General features: G+C 51.8%; 1 protein-coding gene across 1 annotated transcript in view; it reads left to right on the top strand.

Moving 5' to 3' along the window:
• MYH6 (myosin heavy chain 6) overlaps positions 1–17,865 on the top strand; it is a 26,053-nt gene extending 8,188 nt beyond the window's left edge. Inside the window, exons 13-37 of the mRNA XM_040476689.1 lie at positions 583–892; positions 1,563–1,633; positions 1,908–1,995; positions 2,085–2,202; positions 2,346–2,469; positions 2,742–2,878; positions 4,720–4,975; positions 5,112–5,354; positions 5,504–5,680; positions 5,968–6,113; positions 6,358–6,448; positions 8,703–9,092; positions 9,405–9,531; positions 9,630–9,748; positions 10,127–10,323; positions 10,859–11,042; positions 11,223–11,388; positions 11,499–11,623; positions 12,993–13,301; positions 13,606–13,809; positions 14,720–14,845; positions 15,049–15,324; positions 16,489–16,584; positions 17,293–17,427; positions 17,786–17,865. Of these exons, the coding sequence (XP_040332623.1) occupies positions 583–892; positions 1,563–1,633; positions 1,908–1,995; positions 2,085–2,202; positions 2,346–2,469; positions 2,742–2,878; positions 4,720–4,975; positions 5,112–5,354; positions 5,504–5,680; positions 5,968–6,113; positions 6,358–6,448; positions 8,703–9,092; positions 9,405–9,531; positions 9,630–9,748; positions 10,127–10,323; positions 10,859–11,042; positions 11,223–11,388; positions 11,499–11,623; positions 12,993–13,301; positions 13,606–13,809; positions 14,720–14,845; positions 15,049–15,324; positions 16,489–16,584; positions 17,293–17,427; positions 17,786–17,809 (4,239 nt within the window). The 3' untranslated portion in view covers positions 17,810–17,865. The remainder of the gene's footprint in view (positions 1–582; positions 893–1,562; positions 1,634–1,907; positions 1,996–2,084; positions 2,203–2,345; positions 2,470–2,741; positions 2,879–4,719; positions 4,976–5,111; positions 5,355–5,503; positions 5,681–5,967; positions 6,114–6,357; positions 6,449–8,702; positions 9,093–9,404; positions 9,532–9,629; positions 9,749–10,126; positions 10,324–10,858; positions 11,043–11,222; positions 11,389–11,498; positions 11,624–12,992; positions 13,302–13,605; positions 13,810–14,719; positions 14,846–15,048; positions 15,325–16,488; positions 16,585–17,292; positions 17,428–17,785) is intronic.
• The last annotated feature ends 1,285 nt before the right edge of the window (positions 17,866–19,150 follow it).

Raw genomic sequence — 19,150 nt, 5'->3', positions numbered from 1 at the left:
AGAGAGAGAGAGAGAGAGAGAGAGAGAGAGAGAGAGAGAGAGAGAGAATGAACATGCCTTTTTCCAGGGAGACATCTTTAGCTTAATCAAATTCTCATTACAATTCCTGCCCCAAGAAAAGTCAAGAATTACCATCCTTTCTGAAGAGCAGGATGTTGTACAGAACCTGGATCCCTCTAACAATCCCTTGAAGAACTGTTACCCATCATATAGACAGGGTTCTGGCCTGTCCCTTAGTCTGGCACCTCTGACACATACATACTCCTTGCCCTGGGGCAAGGAGTCTTACAAGACGAAGGGACTTGCTGCAAGGCCTTGGGACCTTGCAGGACAACTGGGAGTACAGGGCTCTTTGTTAGGTCCACTGGGGCAAAAAGAGGTTATGTAGGCCAGAATAGAATTGGATTTAGGTTGATTCCAAGAATATTAGGTTCCTATACTGTGACAGAAGGTGCTAGCACAGAGTTTCTGTAGCCTGCCCGCTATACTGGGCTGTAGTCTTTCCTCTGGTAGGGTGTGGGACTCTAGAATCCTGGGAGTGCATGCAATGATGCTCTCACTGCTTCCTCCCCTTGCTCTCAGCCCATGGGCATCATGTCTATCCTGGAGGAGGAGTGCATGTTCCCCAAGGCCACTGACATGACCTTCAAGGCCAAGCTGTATGACAACCACCTGGGCAAGTCCAACAATTTCCAGAAGCCACGCAATGTTAAGGGGAAGCAGGAAGCTCACTTCTCCCTGATCCACTATGCTGGCACCGTGGACTACAACATCCTGGGCTGGCTGGAGAAGAACAAAGACCCACTCAACGAGACAGTGGTGGGCTTGTACCAGAAGTCCTCCCTCAAGCTCATGGCCACACTCTTCTCCTCATATGCTTCTGCTGATGTTGGTAAGAGGGCAGCCCCTGTATTGGGCCAGAGCAATTCTTAAGTTGTGAGGGGCCAGGGTCTCACTGCTTCAAACCATGTGACCATAGAGGCAGAAGGGAGCCTGCTTTCCAGTCACAGGATGGGGGTCAGGAGATACCACAGGCATCCATCTGTACCTGATCTCTGAAAGTGCCATCTTCCACTTTGTGCTATGGATATTGGTGTACATGTTGTGTGTCTCCTCAAGACTGTGAGCAACTGGAGGTCAGTGAGGGTGTCATGCATCACTGCACCAGGCCCAGCATAGTCATGCTTGTAGGAGGATCACTGAACATCTGGTAGAACAAGTGAGTGTCCCGTTCAGAGAAGGAAAAGAGAGGGTGTGGATTGGAATGAGGAGGATGAACTATGAGAAGGAAGGTAGACCATGGAAAGATGTAAGCATGAAGGGCGGAGTTAGAAGGTGGGAGAAAAGCACTGGTATTATTTCAGCATATACCATGTAGCAAGCAAACTTATCTAATCTTCATCACATCTTTTAGAGGCAGTTACCATTCTCCTCCTGGAAAACCTAAGACATGGAGAATCACTTTGTGAAGTCACATGGCTAGTGAGGGGCAGAACCCTGCCCCTGCCAAAGGGTTCCTCCACTTTCAGGCTCTGGCTTCTCATCTCTTTTCTTGTTATTAGGGGACAGCAGTAAAGGCAAAGGAGGAAAGAAAAAAGGCTCATCCTTTCAGACAGTGTCAGCCCTCCACCGGGTAAGAAGGACACAGAGATGCCAAGAGGCCCATGGTGGGCAGGCCCAGCCCTTTGGCTGTCACCCTAACCTGATGCTCTGAGTTTGGGAATGAAAGAAGTTAGAGTTATGTGGTCATTTTGGGCATGGGAGTTGTACACAAGCCTGAATTCACATCATAAATTATATGTCAACTCTCTGTCCCTTGGAGAGTTCTGGAGACAGGCTGTCAGGGGCTCAGGGACCAAAAAGATGGTTCTTGTGGCTTCTGAGTCCCCACTCTCATCCACCCCCAGGAGAATCTGAATAAGCTTATGACCAACCTGAGGACCACCCACCCTCACTTTGTGCGCTGCATCATCCCCAATGAAAGGAAGGCTCCGGGTGAGCGATGTGTAAGGGTCTAATCTAGAGAGGGTACTTGGTATCCACTTGCCTTGAGGTTGACCCTTTCTCCTCTTTTCCTGCTGCAGGGGTGATGGACAACCCCCTGGTCATGCACCAGCTGCGCTGTAATGGTGTGCTGGAGGGCATCCGCATCTGCAGGAAGGGCTTCCCCAACCGCATCCTCTATGGAGATTTCCGGCAGAGGTGGATACAGGGTGCCCTGGAGCTGAGGAAACGGGGAAACTGGGAAGACCTGGTGGGGAGGGGAGTCCACAGGTGGCCCTGAATGCTGTGGGCAGAGCAGGTCAGCACAGAACGTGGGTGACTTGGGGCACCTCCCTCTCCAGGTATCGCATCCTGAACCCAACGGCCATCCCTGAGGGCCAATTCATTGACAGCAGGAAAGGGGCAGAGAAGCTGCTGGGTTCCCTGGACATTGACCACAACCAGTATAAGTTCGGCCACACCAAGGTGGGTCTAAAGCCCCACAGCATGGAGTTGCAGGACGCCCAGCCATGTTAAGCGGAGCAGCTAGGAGTTTAGAAGGCAGGCCTCTGAATCCTGGCTTCCTGAATCAACCCAAGGGCTGGAACCCAGGCTTCCTTGCTGTCTTCTTTTTCATATTTCACTCTGAGGTCTAGGATATATGGGTGATGGATCCCCTAGGAGCTCAGTCAGCACCTCCCACCCACTTCCTCCACCCTAGCTACCCTTCTCTGAGGCTGTGGCTCTCTTGCCCACAGGTGTTCTTCAAGGCGGGGCTGCTGGGTCTGCTGGAGGAGATGCGGGACGAGAGGCTGAGCCGCATCATCACCCGCATCCAAGCACAAGGCCGGGGCCAGCTCATGCGCATTGAGTTCAAGAAGATCGTGGAACGCAGGTGAGGTGAAGGAAAGGGAAAGGCTCTCCCAGATATATAAGAGGCAAACAAGCAGTGCTAACTGGTGTGGGTCAGATGACCTGAGTTCAAATTCTGGCTTCACCACTCACTAGCTGGCTTGAGCAAGTGACTTTACCACTCTGGGTCTCATTTTGAATTCTTTGAAAAAGAAAAAAAGAAAATTCTTCATAAGCATATGCAAATTGAGCTTCAATGAGCTACCATTTAAAAACACTAGATTGACAAAAATCAAGAAGTCTGTAAATTAGTGCAACCTCCCTGAAAAAACAATGTATTATCTCTTAAAGATGGACTATTGTATGGGGCGCCTGGGTGGCTCAGTCGGTTAAGCGGCCGACTTCGGCTCAGGTCATGATCTCGCTGTCCGTGAGTTCGAGCCCCGCGTCGGGCTCTGTGCTGACAGCTCAGAGCCTGGAGCCTACTTCAGATTCTGTGTCTCCCTCTCTCTGACCCTCCCCTGTTCATGCTCTGTCTCTCTCTCTCTCTCTCTCTCTCTCAAAAATAAATAAATGTTAAAAAAAAAAAAAAGATGGACTATTGTGGGGCACCTGGGTGGCTCAGTTGGTTAAGTGTCTGGCTGTTGATTTCAGCTCAGGTTATGATCTCAGTTTCATGGGTTCAAGCCCCACATCATGCTCTGCGCTGACCACGCAGAGTCTGCCTGGGATTCTCCCTCTCTCTCTGCCCTTCTCCCCCACCCCCTGCTCACACTCTCTCTGTCTCTCTCAAAATAAATAAATAAACGTTTAAAAATATTTAAAAAACAAATATAAAGATGGACAATTGTAGGGGCACATGGCTGGCTCAGTTGGTAGAGCATGCGGCTCTTGATCTTGGGGTTGTGAGTTTGAGTCCTGTGTTGGGCATAGCATCACTTAAAAAGAAAAAAAAGATGGACTATTGCATACCTTCCAATTCCACTTCTAAGTGCATTCCCGCAGAAACTCCTGCACATGTACAACATGAGACAAAAAAAGAATATATCATCGTTGACGAGCAGCAAAGATTTGGAAACAACTCCAATTTTCATCCCCGGGGGAATGGGTAAATAGTAGAATAGTTGTTCAGTGGAATATTATAAAGCAATGAAAGGAGGGACTTACAACTACATGGTACAATGTGTATGAGCCTCAAAAGCATACTGTTGAGTGAACAAAAGCAAGTCACAGAAGGATACATACAGTGTAATGCAATTTTTATAAAACTCAGAGATAACAAAAAACAGTGACATATTGTTTAAAGACACATACGCATTGAGTTAAAGTATGTTTTGGGAAAGTAAGGAAATGAAAAACACAAGATTCAGGATAGTGGCTACTTCTGGTGGGGGGACCAGGAAAGAGGATGGAGAGAAGCACACAGGTTGAATCAACACTGATAATGGCTCTAGTTGTTGTTTGAACAATTGATAGGTTCATGGTTCGTGATTTTATTTCATGCTTCATAATTTACATATATGCTATAGATATTCTTACCTGTGAAATACAAGTTTTAACACATTTGCAGTTCTTATGGGATTAAAAACACTGAACTTAGTAGACATTCTGAGTGGCGTAACTTTCATTACTACTAGTGCCCCAGCAGGGAAGATATAAACTGTCCTCTGGTTGAATTGTTCAATTAATAAATATTTATTGAGTAGCTCCATGATCAGTGAGGTAATGTTGGAGTGGGGGTGTATATCAAGGTGCAAGACAGGGCTCCAGCCCTCTGGTGCCTGCGAACTTACTTAGATGGGCTGGGAGCCAACTGCAGTCGGTCCCATGTTTGGGAAGTGCTCTTTCTGAATGCTCTTTCCTACCTCCATGTTTCCTTCCCAGGGATGCCCTATTGGTAATCCAGTGGAACATTCGGGCCTTCATGGGGGTCAAGAACTGGCCCTGGATGAAGCTCTACTTCAAGATCAAGCCGCTGCTGAAGAGCGCAGAGACAGAGAAGGAGATGGCCACCATGAAGGAGGAGTTTGGGCGCATCAAAGAGGCGCTGGAGAAGTCAGAGGCTCGCCGCAAGGAGCTGGAGGAGAAGATGGTGTCCCTGCTGCAGGAGAAGAATGACCTCCAGCTCCAAGTGCAGGCAGTAAAGCCACGCAATTATCTCTTCATGCCTCCCCCTTTACTCCCCTGGATTATAGCCCATCTCATCCCCAGGGACTAAGGTCCTGTGTCTCTTCTCTCTTTAATCACCAGTTCTGCTCTCCTTCCTCATCTCCCAGGAACAAGATAACCTCAATGATGCAGAGGAGCGCTGTGACCAGCTGATCAAGAACAAGATCCAGCTGGAGGCCAAGGTGAAGGAGATGACAGAGAGGCTGGAGGATGAGGAGGAGATGAATGCAGAGCTCACTGCCAAGAAGCGCAAGCTGGAAGATGAGTGCTCTGAGCTCAAGAAGGACATTGATGACCTGGAGCTGACGCTGGCCAAGGTGGAGAAGGAGAAGCATGCAACAGAGAACAAGGTGAGGGCAGCTCCTTCTGGCTCCAGCCCAGGTCTCCTCAGGATTCCCAAACCACAAGGTGGTCCTGGTCCTTGGCATTGGACATACCCATAGACATCTCCAGGCTGGTGACCTCTGACCCTGAATGGGATGGGGTTCTTGGTTGGCAGGTGAAGAACCTGACAGAGGAGATGGCTGGACTAGATGAAATCATCGCCAAGCTTACCAAGGAAAAGAAGGCTCTGCAGGAGGCCCACCAGCAAGCCCTAGATGACCTTCAGGCTGAGGAGGACAAGGCCAACACACTGACTAAGTCTAAGGTCAAACTGGAGCAGCAGGTGGATGATGTGAGTAGTAAGAGCCATGCTCTGTCTCTCTCAGGTCAGGATTTTGCAGGCAACATCAATGGCCAAGGAGTTCCTGGTACTTAGAACTAACCTCTATGACCCCTGAAGCCTCTTTGCCCTCTGCAATTCCTCACTAGACTAGGACTCAGAATTTTTTGTGCTTGCAGGGATTTCTCTGCTAGTTTGACCTCCAATCCCGCTGGACTTTGACTTTAGAAGAGAGCAGAAGATCATGTACTGTGGATCTCATGTTTTCTATACCTTGTTTATTTTCTTCTCTCCACCAGCTGGAGGGATCCCTGGAGCAGGAGAAGAAGGTTCGTATGGACCTGGAGCGAGCAAAGCGGAAGCTGGAGGGTGACCTGAAGCTGACCCAGGAAAGCATCATGGACCTGGAGAATGACAAGCAGCAGCTTGAAGAAAAACTCAAGAAGTAGGAGCCTGGGGTGTCCCAGAGGGGCAAATGGAGATGTCTGGCCTGAGGGTTAGAGCACAGGATGCCACAACCCCACTGGCCATGACTGTCCCGGGCACAGTGTGAATGAGGAAGTCAAACAGCCCTCCCTCATTCACCCTCTGCACCAGTGGGGAGGGGACTTGTCCTAGCATGCCAGGCAAGAGAAGAGAATGGGCACAGAGGACGGAAGACCACCTGTCACCCCTCCCTTCTCCTCCAGGAAGGAGTTTGACATTAATCAGCAGAACAGTAAGATTGAGGATGAGCAGGCACTGGCCCTTCAGCTGCAGAAGAAACTGAAGGAAAACCAGGTGAAGTTCTTCCTGGTGCAGCCAAATGGGGAGCTCAGTGGTGAGGCAGCTGAGGCTGCAAGAGCTCTGTAGGGTTCCAGACAGCATCTACAACTCCAGGCGGCCTTGGAGACACCATGCCCCCTGACTTGGCACTTGGGAACACCAGCCTTCCCCCATTAGAGCAATGAGTCTTATTTCAGCAGGGCTATTTTGGGAGGCAAACAAGTCTACTAAAAGGGCTCTCTTGATGAGCTGTGCCCTGTCTCATGGGTTTTTTTCCTCCAGCACAAATGACAGGGTTCAAGTCTCCTCTTGCTCTTCTTCTGGTACATTTTCCCCTCTACATGGAGGTGAGGAGGGCCTTCATGGAGCACCTTCCTATGGAGTGCTCTGATCATACTCTTCCCAGGTACTGACCCTATGGTATTCAGTCAACTCCTACAACCCTGAGCAATTCACTTCCCCTTGCTGAGTCTCAGATTCTCTTCTCACTTGTGAAATGAGATGATAGCACCTGCCTTACAGAAGGCCAGAGGAGATAATGTTTATAAAACCACTTAGACAGCTAGCAGTCAGCCTGCCACTAGCTAGAAGGTGTTCTTTTATTTTCTCCATGGCCTTCTCATCCCTCTTCAGGAGGAGATTAAATTAACAGCCATAGCCACCCTTACTTTTAGTGCACCCTGAATTTTAACGTGCTTTTAGTCCTGTGTTTGTCAGAAGAGCCCTGGAAGCAAGGCAGACAGGTACTGAGATCCCATTTTATAGCTACAGAAGCTGCATGGCCAGGTCTGGACATAGTGGCCACAAAGACAGCAGGTACTCAACTATTACAGGCAAGGCCTTATCCTCTGATTTTCTGGTCACACTGTGGCTATTGGAGAGCATTGATCTCTCTTCAGCATTCGGGGCCCATGGTCCAGGCTACAAGTGATACATGAACACAATTCCACTCATTTGGGGAGCTGCTCAGGGGCTAGCCTGACTTCAGTGATAATTTACCCTTCCATTTTCTTGGGTGCCCCTCTCAGTTATAGCCAGAATATTAGGACATTCTCCAGGTTCTTCTATTTGGGTCTAGGCAAACTCTTTGGCCCTTAGACCCAGAACAACAGTGCTATTATCCTCACCAGGTCTTGGTCGTAGGCTGAGGCCCTCCTTCTTCCTGCCCAAGCTCTTGCACATAGTCCTACCTTCCTCATCTTGAGAGCAGAGGCGTGGTGGCCCTCTCTCTCCTGCTCCCAGGGCCCACCCACACACATTCCATTAACACTGTCCTCAACCACAGATTCAGGGATTCCACTGATTGATACTCCTTTTTGCTCCTGGCTGGTCAGGAAACAGATCAAAATGAAAGATGGGACATTCTCCCAATTTAGTCAAGGCCAAGGAAAAGGCCAGAAAAATGAGGTAGGGGCATGATGATGAAAAGGCCAACTTTCTAGCACTCACCTGGCCTGGAAGGGAACAACAAAAGTAGAACCCACCCTAGACATAAATAAGGCAACCCCTGGAGAGTGAGGAGTATGGTTGACTGGACTTCGTGGTGAACCTGGAAGATTACAAGCATTAAAAAAAATTTTTTTAATGTTTATTTTTGAGAGAGAGAGAAAGAGAGAGAGAGAGAGAGTAAGTGGGAGAAAGGCAGAGAGAGAGGGAAACACAGAATCTGAAGCAGGCTCCAGGCTCCAGAGCTGTCAGCCCAGAGTCCGATGTGGGGCTTTAACTCACGAACCGTGAGATCATGACCTGAGCTGAGGTCAGACGCTCAACTGACTGAGCCACCCAGGAGCCCGGATTATAAACATTTTGATTGTTTTCAGGCATATTATTGCAACTGTTTGTAAGATACAAGCACCAGCTTTCCTGCCTTATGTTTAGCACAGCAGAGTCTAGTGAATCTGTGGAATCTTTGAGATTCAGGATCTCACAGGAGCTCCGAATCCCCATCTGAACACAGATTCTCTGGATTCAGGGCTGCAGATTCTCAGACTGAGTCTAAATGTCTCTAGGAAGTGCTTTGAGGATTCAGCTTCAACCAAATTGATATTGATGGTCTGTGCATCACAGAATGTCTAGCAGCACCCCTGGCCTCTACCCACTAGATGGCAAGTCATGACAAGCAAAAATGTCTACACACATTGCCAACTATCCCCCATGGCACAAAACTTTCCCTAGTTGAGAACCATTGCTCTGGAGAGACCTGAGTGTTCTAGAGCCCTGGGGTGGGGTCTGCAGGCGGTGGGTCTGAGCTTTCTGTGTCCCGGCCCAGGCTCGCATCGAGGAGCTGGAGGAGGAGCTGGAGGCTGAGCGCACAGCCAGGGCCAAGGTGGAGAAGCTGCGCTCAGACCTGTCCCGGGAGCTGGAGGAGATCAGCGAGCGGCTGGAAGAGGCCGGCGGGGCCACGTCCGTGCAGATCGAGATGAACAAGAAGCGCGAGGCCGAGTTCCAGAAGATGAGGCGGGACCTGGAGGAGGCCACGCTGCAGCACGAGGCCACGGCGGCGGCCCTGCGCAAGAAGCACGCCGACAGCGTGGCCGAGCTGGGCGAGCAGATCGACAACCTGCAGCGTGTGAAGCAGAAGCTGGAGAAGGAGAAGAGCGAGTTCAAGCTGGAGCTGGATGATGTCACCTCCAACATGGAGCAGATCATCAAGGCCAAGGTGGGCTGCCCTCTCACCCTTCTTGCCCCCTTCTCTGTCTCGGTGGCCTTCCACTGTCTCTGCCCTGTCTTCTCATCGTCACCCCTTCATCACCTCCTGGTCTCTGTCTTGCTCTCTCCCTCACCCTCCCTCCTTCTGCCCACAGCTCTTCACCATCTCTCCTTTAGTTCATGTACCCCTTTCAGACTGTTCCTGTCAGCACCTCTCTTTTTCACCCCCCTGATCCCTGTGCTCTCCCCACCTTGGCCTTCCCATCCTTTCTCTGGTCCACCCAGTCCCTTTCCATGACAAGTTGTCCCTTACTGCCTGAAGGCAAACCTGGAGAAGGTGTCCCGGACACTGGAGGACCAGGCCAATGAGTACCGTGCAAAGCTGGAAGAGACCCAACGCTCCCTCAATGACCTCACCACCCAGCGAGCTAAGCTGCAGACTGAAAACGGTGGGTGCCCCTCACCAGCCCTGCGCCTTCCTGAGGGTCAGGTACCAGTTGCCCCCTTCCGTAGCCCACAAATTCCTCCCTCTTGTTCCCACCTCCAGGGGAGCTGTCTCGGCAGCTGGATGAGAAGGAGGCACTGATATCCCAGCTGACCCGAGGCAAGCTCTCCTACACCCAGCAGCTGGAGGACCTCAAGAGGCAGCTGGAGGAGGAGGGCAAGGTGAGGCGCAGCTAGGGACAGTGGGACAGGCTTGATGGCAGTGCTGGACAATTAACATCAAGACCAGGAATAGGGGCCTAGAGACTGGAGAGAATCCTCTGTGGTGGAAAGAGCCCCAATCTAGCTTCCTCTACACTCCAGCTAAGCCACACCTCAACATCATCGAATGCCTCTTTCCTTATTTGTAAGGGGGTGGGGTGGGCAAACTGGGAGGCTACTCCAAGATGCTGAGATTCCACACCAGCCCTCACTCTAATTGAGGCTGGGCTTGTTTGAAGTCCATGGATATGAAAAGGATCTAGAGAATGATGGTGGTGGGGCATTCCCTCCTCCCTTCCTCGGAAATGAGCCTGTCTGTCAGTGCCCACCCCTCCCCAGGCAAAGAACGCCCTGGCCCATGCACTGCAGTCAGCCCGACATGACTGTGACCTGCTGCGGGAGCAGTACGAGGAGGAGACAGAGGCCAAGGCCGAGTTGCAGCGCGTCCTGTCCAAGGCCAACTCAGAGGTGGCCCAGTGGAGGACCAAGTATGAGACAGATGCCATCCAGAGGACTGAAGAGCTCGAAGAGGCCAAGTGAGTTCAGGGCAGTCCCCCACCCAATTCTAAGAGAGGAAGGAGCAAGACAGGCAGAGTGGGCATGGGAAGGAGATCTGAGGAGGGTGGAAGAGCATGGGGGCTAACAGAGATGATTGAAAGGGAGCCTGGATCTTGTGTTCTGAGTGAACCTGGCTGGCCCTGACTCACTTCCTGTGACGCATGAGCTTTTGGCTCGGGTTATACCTGATGCTCACGTATAAGACGAGCAAAAAGCTTGTTGGTCAGAGGAGCTTCCATCGATCAGCCTGGTATGGGGAGGGGTGGGGGTTGTCACCCAGAGCTCACTCCACGTAGGGAAGACATTCTGTCCTAGGCACTCGCAGGCTTAGGTTGCTCGAGGCCAGGGACGCAGGGCCTAAAGGGCTGTTCAGGGTCCCAAGGTATTGTGGGGAGGAGGATTGGGTCAACCTGGTCTGGGGAGGAGGTGGTTCCAAGGTCCCACTGTTCCCAGGTAGAATCACACACACACACACACACACACACACACACGCACACTAACTGCCCCGGGCAGGAAGAAGCTGGCCCAGCGGCTGCAGGACGCCGAGGAGGCCGTGGAGGCTGTCAACGCCAAGTGCTCATCCTTGGAGAAGACCAAGCACCGGCTGCAGAATGAGATCGAGGACCTGATGGTGGATGTGGAGCGCTCCAATGCAGCCGCCGCAGCCCTGGACAAGAAGCAGAGGAATTTCGACAAGGTGGGCCCGAGCTGGAGGCCGCAGCCGGGGGCGGAGCAGGGAGGCCAACGTCACCGCGAAGACTGGGACCTCCTCCTTGAGGGCAGGGGAGGAGGCTGAGCCCAGCCCAGGGACCTGGGCAGGCCCTGGAGCGGGGCTGGGGCGGGGCTGGGGGCCACGCAGTGAGCCAGGTCCCCGCAGATCCTGGCCGAGTGGAAGCAGAAGTATGAGGAGTCGCAGTCAGAGCTGGAGTCCTCGCAGAAGGAGGCGCGCTCCCTCAGCACAGAGCTCTTCAAGCTCAAGAATGCCTACGAGGAGTCCCTGGAGCACCTGGAGACCTTCAAGCGGGAGAACAAAAACCTTCAGGGTGCGCTGAGGCCTGAGAGACCAGGGAGGGGCGGGGGAGGGGGGGACGGGGAGGGCCACACTGGGCAGGGAAAACTCAGGCTTTGGGCTTTCTGGCCCTCTGACCCCCAGAGGAGATCTCTGACCTGACTGAGCAGCTGGGAGAAGGAGGGAAGAATGCACATGAGCTGGAGAAGGTCCGCAAGCAGCTAGAAGTGGAGAAGTTGGAGCTGCAGTCGGCCCTGGAGGAGGCAGAAGTGAGAGGCTGTTTCTGCCCACACCCCTACCTCATACCCTCTCCTCCCTACCCTGTCTTGTTTCTGACTCCCTACTCTCCTTCACCTGGGGGTGGTGCTGACCCCAAGACAAAATTTATTAGCTCCTTTTTTAGTCTACCTACTATCTGGTACCCATGACTACCTCCAAAGCCAAGGTCTGCACCCAGAAAATCATCCCAGTCTGATTATAAGTCATAAGGTTATGTTTCCTATCATGTTTATAAAGTGGTTATCATAATAACCCCTCAGACATTAAGTGGGCTTCAGAGTCAAACAGATCTGAATGTGAAATTTGGCTTCAGAACCTCCACTGTGTCATTGGGCCAGTTTCTTAACCTCTCTGTACCTTCTTTTACTTATCTCTAATGGAATTAATTGTACATACCTAATAAGATTTTATGCGTTATTACTAAGATTAAATGAGGTAACAAACTTAAGCACTTAATATATATTTGCTATTATTACTGTTCATTTTTTTTTTAATTTTTTTTTCAACGTTTATTTATTTTTGGGACAGAGAGAGACAGAGCATGAACGGGGGAGGGGCAGAGAGAGAGGGAGACACAGAATCAGAAACAGGCTCCAGGCTCTGAGCCATCAGCCCAGAGCCCGACGCGGGACTCGAACTCACGGACCGCGAGATCGTGACCTGGCTGAAGTCGGACGCTTAACCGACTGCGCCACCCAGGCGCCCATTACTGTTCATTTTTAAGAACCTAGGGAAAGTCCTGAGTTAGGGGGTTTCTAACATTTTTCACTAAAGGGTAAGTGACCCAGGAACAAAGATAAAGTTTGGAATATGTGGTCATAAAAATCTCCCACTTTTCTTTTTACATTTATTTATTTTTGAGAGACAGAGAGAGACAGAGCGTGAGCAAGGGAGGGGCAGAGAGACAGACAGAGAGAGACAGAATCAGAAGCAGGCTCCAGGCTCTGAGCTGTCTGCACAGAGCCTGACCCGGGGCTCGAACCCACAAACCGTGAGATCATGACCTGAGCTGAAGTCGGACACTTAACCAACTGAGCCACCCAGGGGCCCCGAAAAATCTCCCACTTTTCTATGATGTTTAGAGGGTCAGGATTACGCAGTGTTGGTACTAGAGTGTTTTGGCAATTGTGAGGTTCAAACCCTTTCCTTGACAGAGGAAACCCAGAGCATCCTGCACTTCCTCTGCCAGGGCACCCTGGTGGTCTGGGATGTAGGTCTCACCTCCTGCATCTTTTCCCAGGCCTTCCTCTCCAGAGGCTGTAGTCCTGGCTGATACCCTGCATACTTTTGGCCTCCCTCCCCACCTTGCCCTGTGCCCTGACTGTCTGCCTTGGACCCTCTCTCCCCACCCTCTCCCAGGCCTCCCTGGAGCATGAGGAGGGCAAGATCCTCCGGGCCCAGCTGGAGTTCAACCAGATCAAGGCAGAGATCGAGCGGAAGCTGGCAGAGAAGGACGAGGAGATGGAGCAGGCCAAGCGCAACCACCTGCGGGTGGTGGACTCGCTGCAGACCTCCCTGGATGCAGAGACACGCAGCCGCAACGAGGCCCTGCGGGTGAAGAAGAAGATGGAGGGCGACCTCAATGAGATGGAGATCCAGCTGAGCCAGGCCAACAGGACAGCCTCAGAGGCCCAGAAGCACCTGAAGATTGCCCAGGCCCATCTGAAGGTAAAAGAGGTTGGGACGCTCAGAAGGGAGCTGCCCACAGGTATGATGAGGGCCTTGGGCTGACACAAATGAGAAAGTGGGAGCCACCCACCTCCTGGACTTGGAGGCTTGAAGAAAGAAAAGCGACCAGATCCTAAGCATGTCCTGGACCAGTCCAGCTTCCAGGCCTAGAGAATAGATGAGGGGATGTGCCCCTTTGCCCTCTACTGGACCGAGGGTTTGAACATGGCATAGGGTGTGTCAGACCCCAAATAGGAAGCCTTGATGGGATGGGTGCAGGTCTCTCACATGCTTTCCCTCGCAGGACACCCAGATCCAGCTGGACGACGCAGTCCGTGCCAACGACGACCTGAAGGAGAACATCGCCATCGTGGAGCGGCGTAACAACCTGCTGCAGGCCGAGCTGGAGGAGCTGCGGGCCGTGGTGGAGCAGACGGAGCGGTCTCGGAAGCTGGCGGAGCAGGAGCTGATCGAGACCAGCGAGCGGGTGCAGCTGCTGCACTCCCAGGTGAGGAGGTCGGGGGCCGTGTGGACAAACCTGCTGAGTGGCAGAGGCCAGGACACCACAGAAGCTTCTGAACCAGATGCTCTGAGTGAGTATGTCCAACCAGAATGGCAAATTGCTTCATCTGTTGGGCCATCTCTCATCTGTCAGTCATGGCTGTCGGAATCACTACCTTGAGAAGAGGGCCTACACTTAAAAGCTAATGGGGTCGTGATTGGTTGGCGAGATCCACCAAAGTCACAAATCTGGGAATGGTGAAATGCGTGCTGTCTTCTGGCATCCCTGATCTAGAGGACAGCCCCCAGATTGCTCTGTAGAGGGAGATGTGGGGCATTTAACGAAGTACAAGTGCATCTACTTGTAAGCCATATTCTCAACGGAACACCATTTTTCTGCAGGCCCGTACACAGTGATGTCAGCTCTTCTCTGCAATGAGTTTTCGTGTCCATCTTACTGCAGGGTCCTGTGGGCCTTTTTGCTGTAATCTAGTATGTGTGGGAATGATATCATCCACTGACTCCACCCCCTCTTCATTACTCTACTATATTCTTTCTGCAACTGTAATCATTTCCAGGATATTGTCCTGGTAAAAAGTTGTTCCCATTTTCCCTGCAATATTTTCATGCTCCTGAATAGACACATTACGAAAGATGTCAGGAGAAGAATTGCAGACCTTTCGCTGCTTGAAGTCTTTCTTCAGAGCTGAGTAATTTTAGGTAAACCTCAAGAACATATCCGTTTTCATAAGAAAAGGGAAAGCTGATACAAAACATGGAATACACAATAACAAAGGATACAAGGAATAAATAAAAACAAGACTTTAAAAAAATGACTGGTTTTAATTTTCTGTGGATACAGGTGTAGAATCAAATAACAAAGTATCTACTTGATAGTTTTCTCTACGTGTATCTAGAACACCAGCCTCATCAACCAAAAGAAAAAGATGGAGTCAGACCTGTCCCAGCTTCATACTGAAGTGGAGGAGGCCGTGCAGGAGTGCAGGAACGCCGAGGAGAAGGCCAAGAAGGCCATCACGGATGTGAGTGACTGCTCCCCTTCCTGCCTCCGCTAAAGACATGGGGCCCTGGGTCCAGGCCAGGCCACTGTGCCGTGGCAAGTTGACTCTGTAGCTGCGTGAGTCTGAGGGCCTCGGGAAACAAACGCCACGATGGGAAAAAGGTGATCCTCAAGGGACAAGAGGCCCCGGGCCTCTGTTCTTTTACACGTGTCTCCCGTCCCCAGGCTGCCATGATGGCAGAGGAGCTGAAGAAGGAGCAGGACACCAGCGCCCACCTGGAGCGCATGAAGAAGAACATGGAGCAGACCATCAAGGACCTGCAGCACAGGCTGGATGAGGCCGAGCAGATCGCCCTCAAGGGCGGCAAGAAGCAGCTGCAGAAGCTGGAGGCCCGGGTGCGGGAGCTGGAGAATGAGCTGGAGGCCGAGCAGAAGCGCAACGCAGAGTCGGTCAAGGGCATGAGGAAGAGTGAGCGCCGCATCAAGGAGCTGACCTACCAGGTGTGGGCGTGGGAGCTGCTCTAGGGGGCAGTTGAGAGCGAATGTGAAAGTGCTTCTCTAGTCCCACCTCCCAACCTACACAGGCCCCACGCACATGCACTTTCCAGGAATGCCACCCGACCCCCCTGGAACCCATGTCTTGAGAAGCTATCTTTAGATTAATTTTCTTTCACATTCCCTGGAGTCAATTTGTCTTGAGTCCATGATTTTTCCTAGTGAATGCAGAACCTACCTCTACTTCCTGAAAATCTTTTAACCAGCAATTTCCTCAGGATTTTTTTTTAATAACCTAAAGTGCTACCATTAAGGCTTTAGCACAGTCCAAGGAACGCTTCTACTGGCCTGAAAGGGGGGGACATAGTGTAGCACTTTAGGGATAAAAGTCAGAGATGGGAAAAGACTCAGATCTTCCAAGGAGTTTCTGGAACAACAGATAGAAGGCCTTAGATAAAGAAGATCCCAAAATGTTCTAAGACCTGCATCTGCATAGCTCAGAGCTTTTGCCCTTGACCTGTTGTTTTCACAGTGTGCCTGGGAAGGAAGGACAGAGAAAGGGGGTATTGATTCATTTGACAGTTGGATATGAGAGGCACAAGAAGGAGACACAGCTATAGAACTGCAGACGTACTGCAATCCTAAGGGCAAGTGGTATCCTAGCACATGCAATGATGTGGAGATAGGAATGATCAGGTGACAGTGATCCTGTACAGTGCCCAAATCTGACCCAGTACAATATATATATGATAGGTCAGAATGGTCTGGACTATGATAATACCCTTTGTTCAGGGTTCCTCATTAGTCCTCTCAGCTCACTCTAAAACCACTGGCCAGGAGCATCTACAGTGCTCCAGGTTGGAACTGACACAGCCCCGATGTCTCCATGTTATCAGATGAAATAATTCTGTTTGGTTCTGGGCCCCTTCCCCCACTTCCAACTTTAGCGCTACAGCCCTCTTTGCCTTTTAGATCTGGACTGAGGACCTTGCTGTGATCCTTTGACCTATAAGTAGCAACAGAGGTAGAATCCCCCACCCCCTCATTGACCTGGCCCATGGGAGGGAGAGGCAACTAAGGCCTAGGGAGGAAAGTGATATATTGAGGGAGGGAACAATGATTCTACTTGCTCCTCCTCTCAATTGGCTTCTCCCATCCATCCACCCCCAGACGGAGGAGGACAAGAAGAACCTGCTGCGGCTGCAGGACCTGGTGGACAAGCTGCAACTGAAGGTCAAGGCCTACAAGCGCCAGGCAGAGGAGGCAGTGAGTTCATGGTTTTCTCCATTCTCTGTCAACATACCTCTCATGTGTGAGAATTGGCAGGTGTCCGCCTCAGCATGCGGACTGGACGTTCCACGTGCCCTGGGTGCTCAGAGCTATGTCAGGCACCCTGAGCAAACAAAAGCAATGCTTTTGGGTCAAATAGACCCAGGACCTGCCTACAAACTGCTTATAATCCATACACCAGTAGGTCCAAGAGAAAGCAGTGCCACTGCTAAGCAGGCCAGGGGGCCAGACAGTGCTGAAGGCTGGAAGGTGGCTATGGAATTGGGCCCAGAGAAGGACCTGACCATAGAGCAGTGGGGAGGACTCCGGGTGGGCTGCAAAGTGTGCAAATAAGGTGTTAATGCTCACATGTGTGCAGGAACCCTGCAGTTGGGAGCATCTATCAGAGTTCTGGTTGAGCAGGTGCAGTGAGGCTGGGTTCTGAAAGAAACCAGACCAGACAGTATCTAATGCATCTTGGGCAGTGGGTGGCCATGAAGGATTCTGAATTCTGGGCAAGTTGAGGAGGATGCCAAGCCAGGAGCAGGATATCCTTGGCAAAGCTCGTAGGGGAACATAGTTGGGGGTGAGAACACCAAGCCCCTAGCTCGGGGACAGGGAGTCCCTCAGATTGGGATGCTCAGTATTTCCAACCCCCGCTGCCTCTCACTTCATCCTCCCCCGCCCTAACCCCCGCCCCTGCAGGAGGAGCAGGCCAATACCAACTTGTCCAAGTTCCGCAAGGTGCAGCACGAGCTGGATGAGGCAGAGGAGCGGGCGGACATCGCAGAGTCCCAGGTCAACAAGCTGCGGGCCAAGAGCCGCGACATCGGCGCCAAGGTGGGTCACTCCTCTGGGCCCCACTAGTCACCCCATGTCAACACACCCGCCGATATCAGTGCCCCTCAGAGTGGGCACTCCTTACCCTATAGTGTGACAGACCTGGGGGTCCCATAGCTCCCATGCCTGAGAATCCCCTTCCTACTCAGAGTGGCCCGTGCAGACTGGCACCTCTGAAGAAAGCCCAGTTCCACCCCCTAAACTACAAAGACCCGCAAATGAGAACCAAGATCCCTGAGGCCAGAACCTCTCCCCCTAAAGGCATCCCCTTTAGGCCCCTAAAAGCCCTGGAGATTCTTCCCCACACCCTTCCTCCCTCTTGCCAGCTGCCCCCTCACACCTTTTATTCCTTTCTCAGCAAAAACTGCATGATGAGGAGTGACACTGCCTCTGGAATTTCATTCTTGCCAACCTGTAATAAAGATGAGTGCCAGACTCTGCCTGCTCCCTGTCCTTTCCACCGCCAGCCTGGAGCTCTTAAAGCTCCTGAGAAGAGGGAGTCCCTGTCCCTGTGTCAGAGCTGTGGGAACCAAAGCATTCCACATCTACAGAGGAGGAAGCCAAGGCCCAGAGAAGTGAGGTGTCCTCCCTGAGTCCCAGTTCTGCTCAGTCAACCATACAAGGGAGGAGAAGGAGAAATGTCAGGAGAGAAAACAAAGGCACCGGAGGGGTGAGCTAATTCTATGTGCTGGGAGACAGAATTTTAGTGTCAAAGCTGAAGCTACCCTCCACCTACCCCAGCTCTGAGGCTGCAGGGGTTACAGGTGTCCTGAGATACCCATTCCCTCCTAAATGAATTTCCCACTGACACTAGAGAGGCTCAGGGCTCACTGGGGATGGAAGTTCATAAAAGGGTTGACACAGGCCCCTTATGAGTAACCCACAGGGTGCCCCCCCTCCCTATCATCCTCAGGCATAGTCAGCTGGGGCCCAGGTCTGACCCCAGCCTCTATGGTCAGCCCCTCATCATGAGGGGATCCCGAGACACTGGAGCCAGCTGCCGCTGACCCTGAATCAACAGGCACTGTGGACCAAAGATGGGCATTGCTCATTTTACTTTGGCCTTCCAAACGGGCACAGATGAGCACAGGTGTATGTGCAGGTGCGCACCATAGATCACACTCCCACTCTCTCCGAGCTCCCACCAGGCAGGGACAGTCTGGCCCAGGTCATACAACTGCCCAGGGGACAGACAGGGCTGGCCCCTCTCCCATTCTGCTTCAAGCAAATGCCTGCCCCCTGCTGGGCTTTATGGGCTCAGGTTCTCCTGACCATCTTCTCATCCCTTCGCCTGGTGCCCCATCTCCTGAACTGACCTGGCTAAGCCCCTCCTATGCCTCCTCTGATCCCAACTCCCCCAAGGGTGGAGAATGGACTGTGCATGGAGCCCTGAGAATGTGGAGAAACCAGAAAAATACAAAATCTGACTGGTTCTAGCTCTGGAGAGGCTGCCAGTACTGGTGAGAAGCCAGGGAGGACATGAGGACAGGAAAATCGGAGCAGTCAGACCAAGAGAGACCCATGATTATCACCAAAGGGAGCAGAGCAGCTCTTCCAGAGTTCCAAGGTTCAGGCAGGGGTTGGGGTTGGGGCTGCATCTGGAAGGAGCACCCCAGAGAAAAGGAAGTTATTTCAGGGTGGGAGCAAACCAGCGTTAGAGGTAGAGCAAGCCACTGAGCTAGGTCATGTGGGATCTATAGGGCTATGCAGGGACATCCCAGCT

This window comes from Herpailurus yagouaroundi, unplaced genomic scaffold, assembly GCF_014898765.1.
Source record: "Herpailurus yagouaroundi ecotype Mexico unplaced genomic scaffold, PumYag 141, whole genome shotgun sequence".
Classification (NCBI taxonomy): Eukaryota; Metazoa; Chordata; class Mammalia; order Carnivora; family Felidae; genus Herpailurus; species Herpailurus yagouaroundi.
The sequence above is the reverse complement of the archived record's forward strand: the minus strand, read 5'-3'. Positions and strand labels throughout refer to the sequence as shown.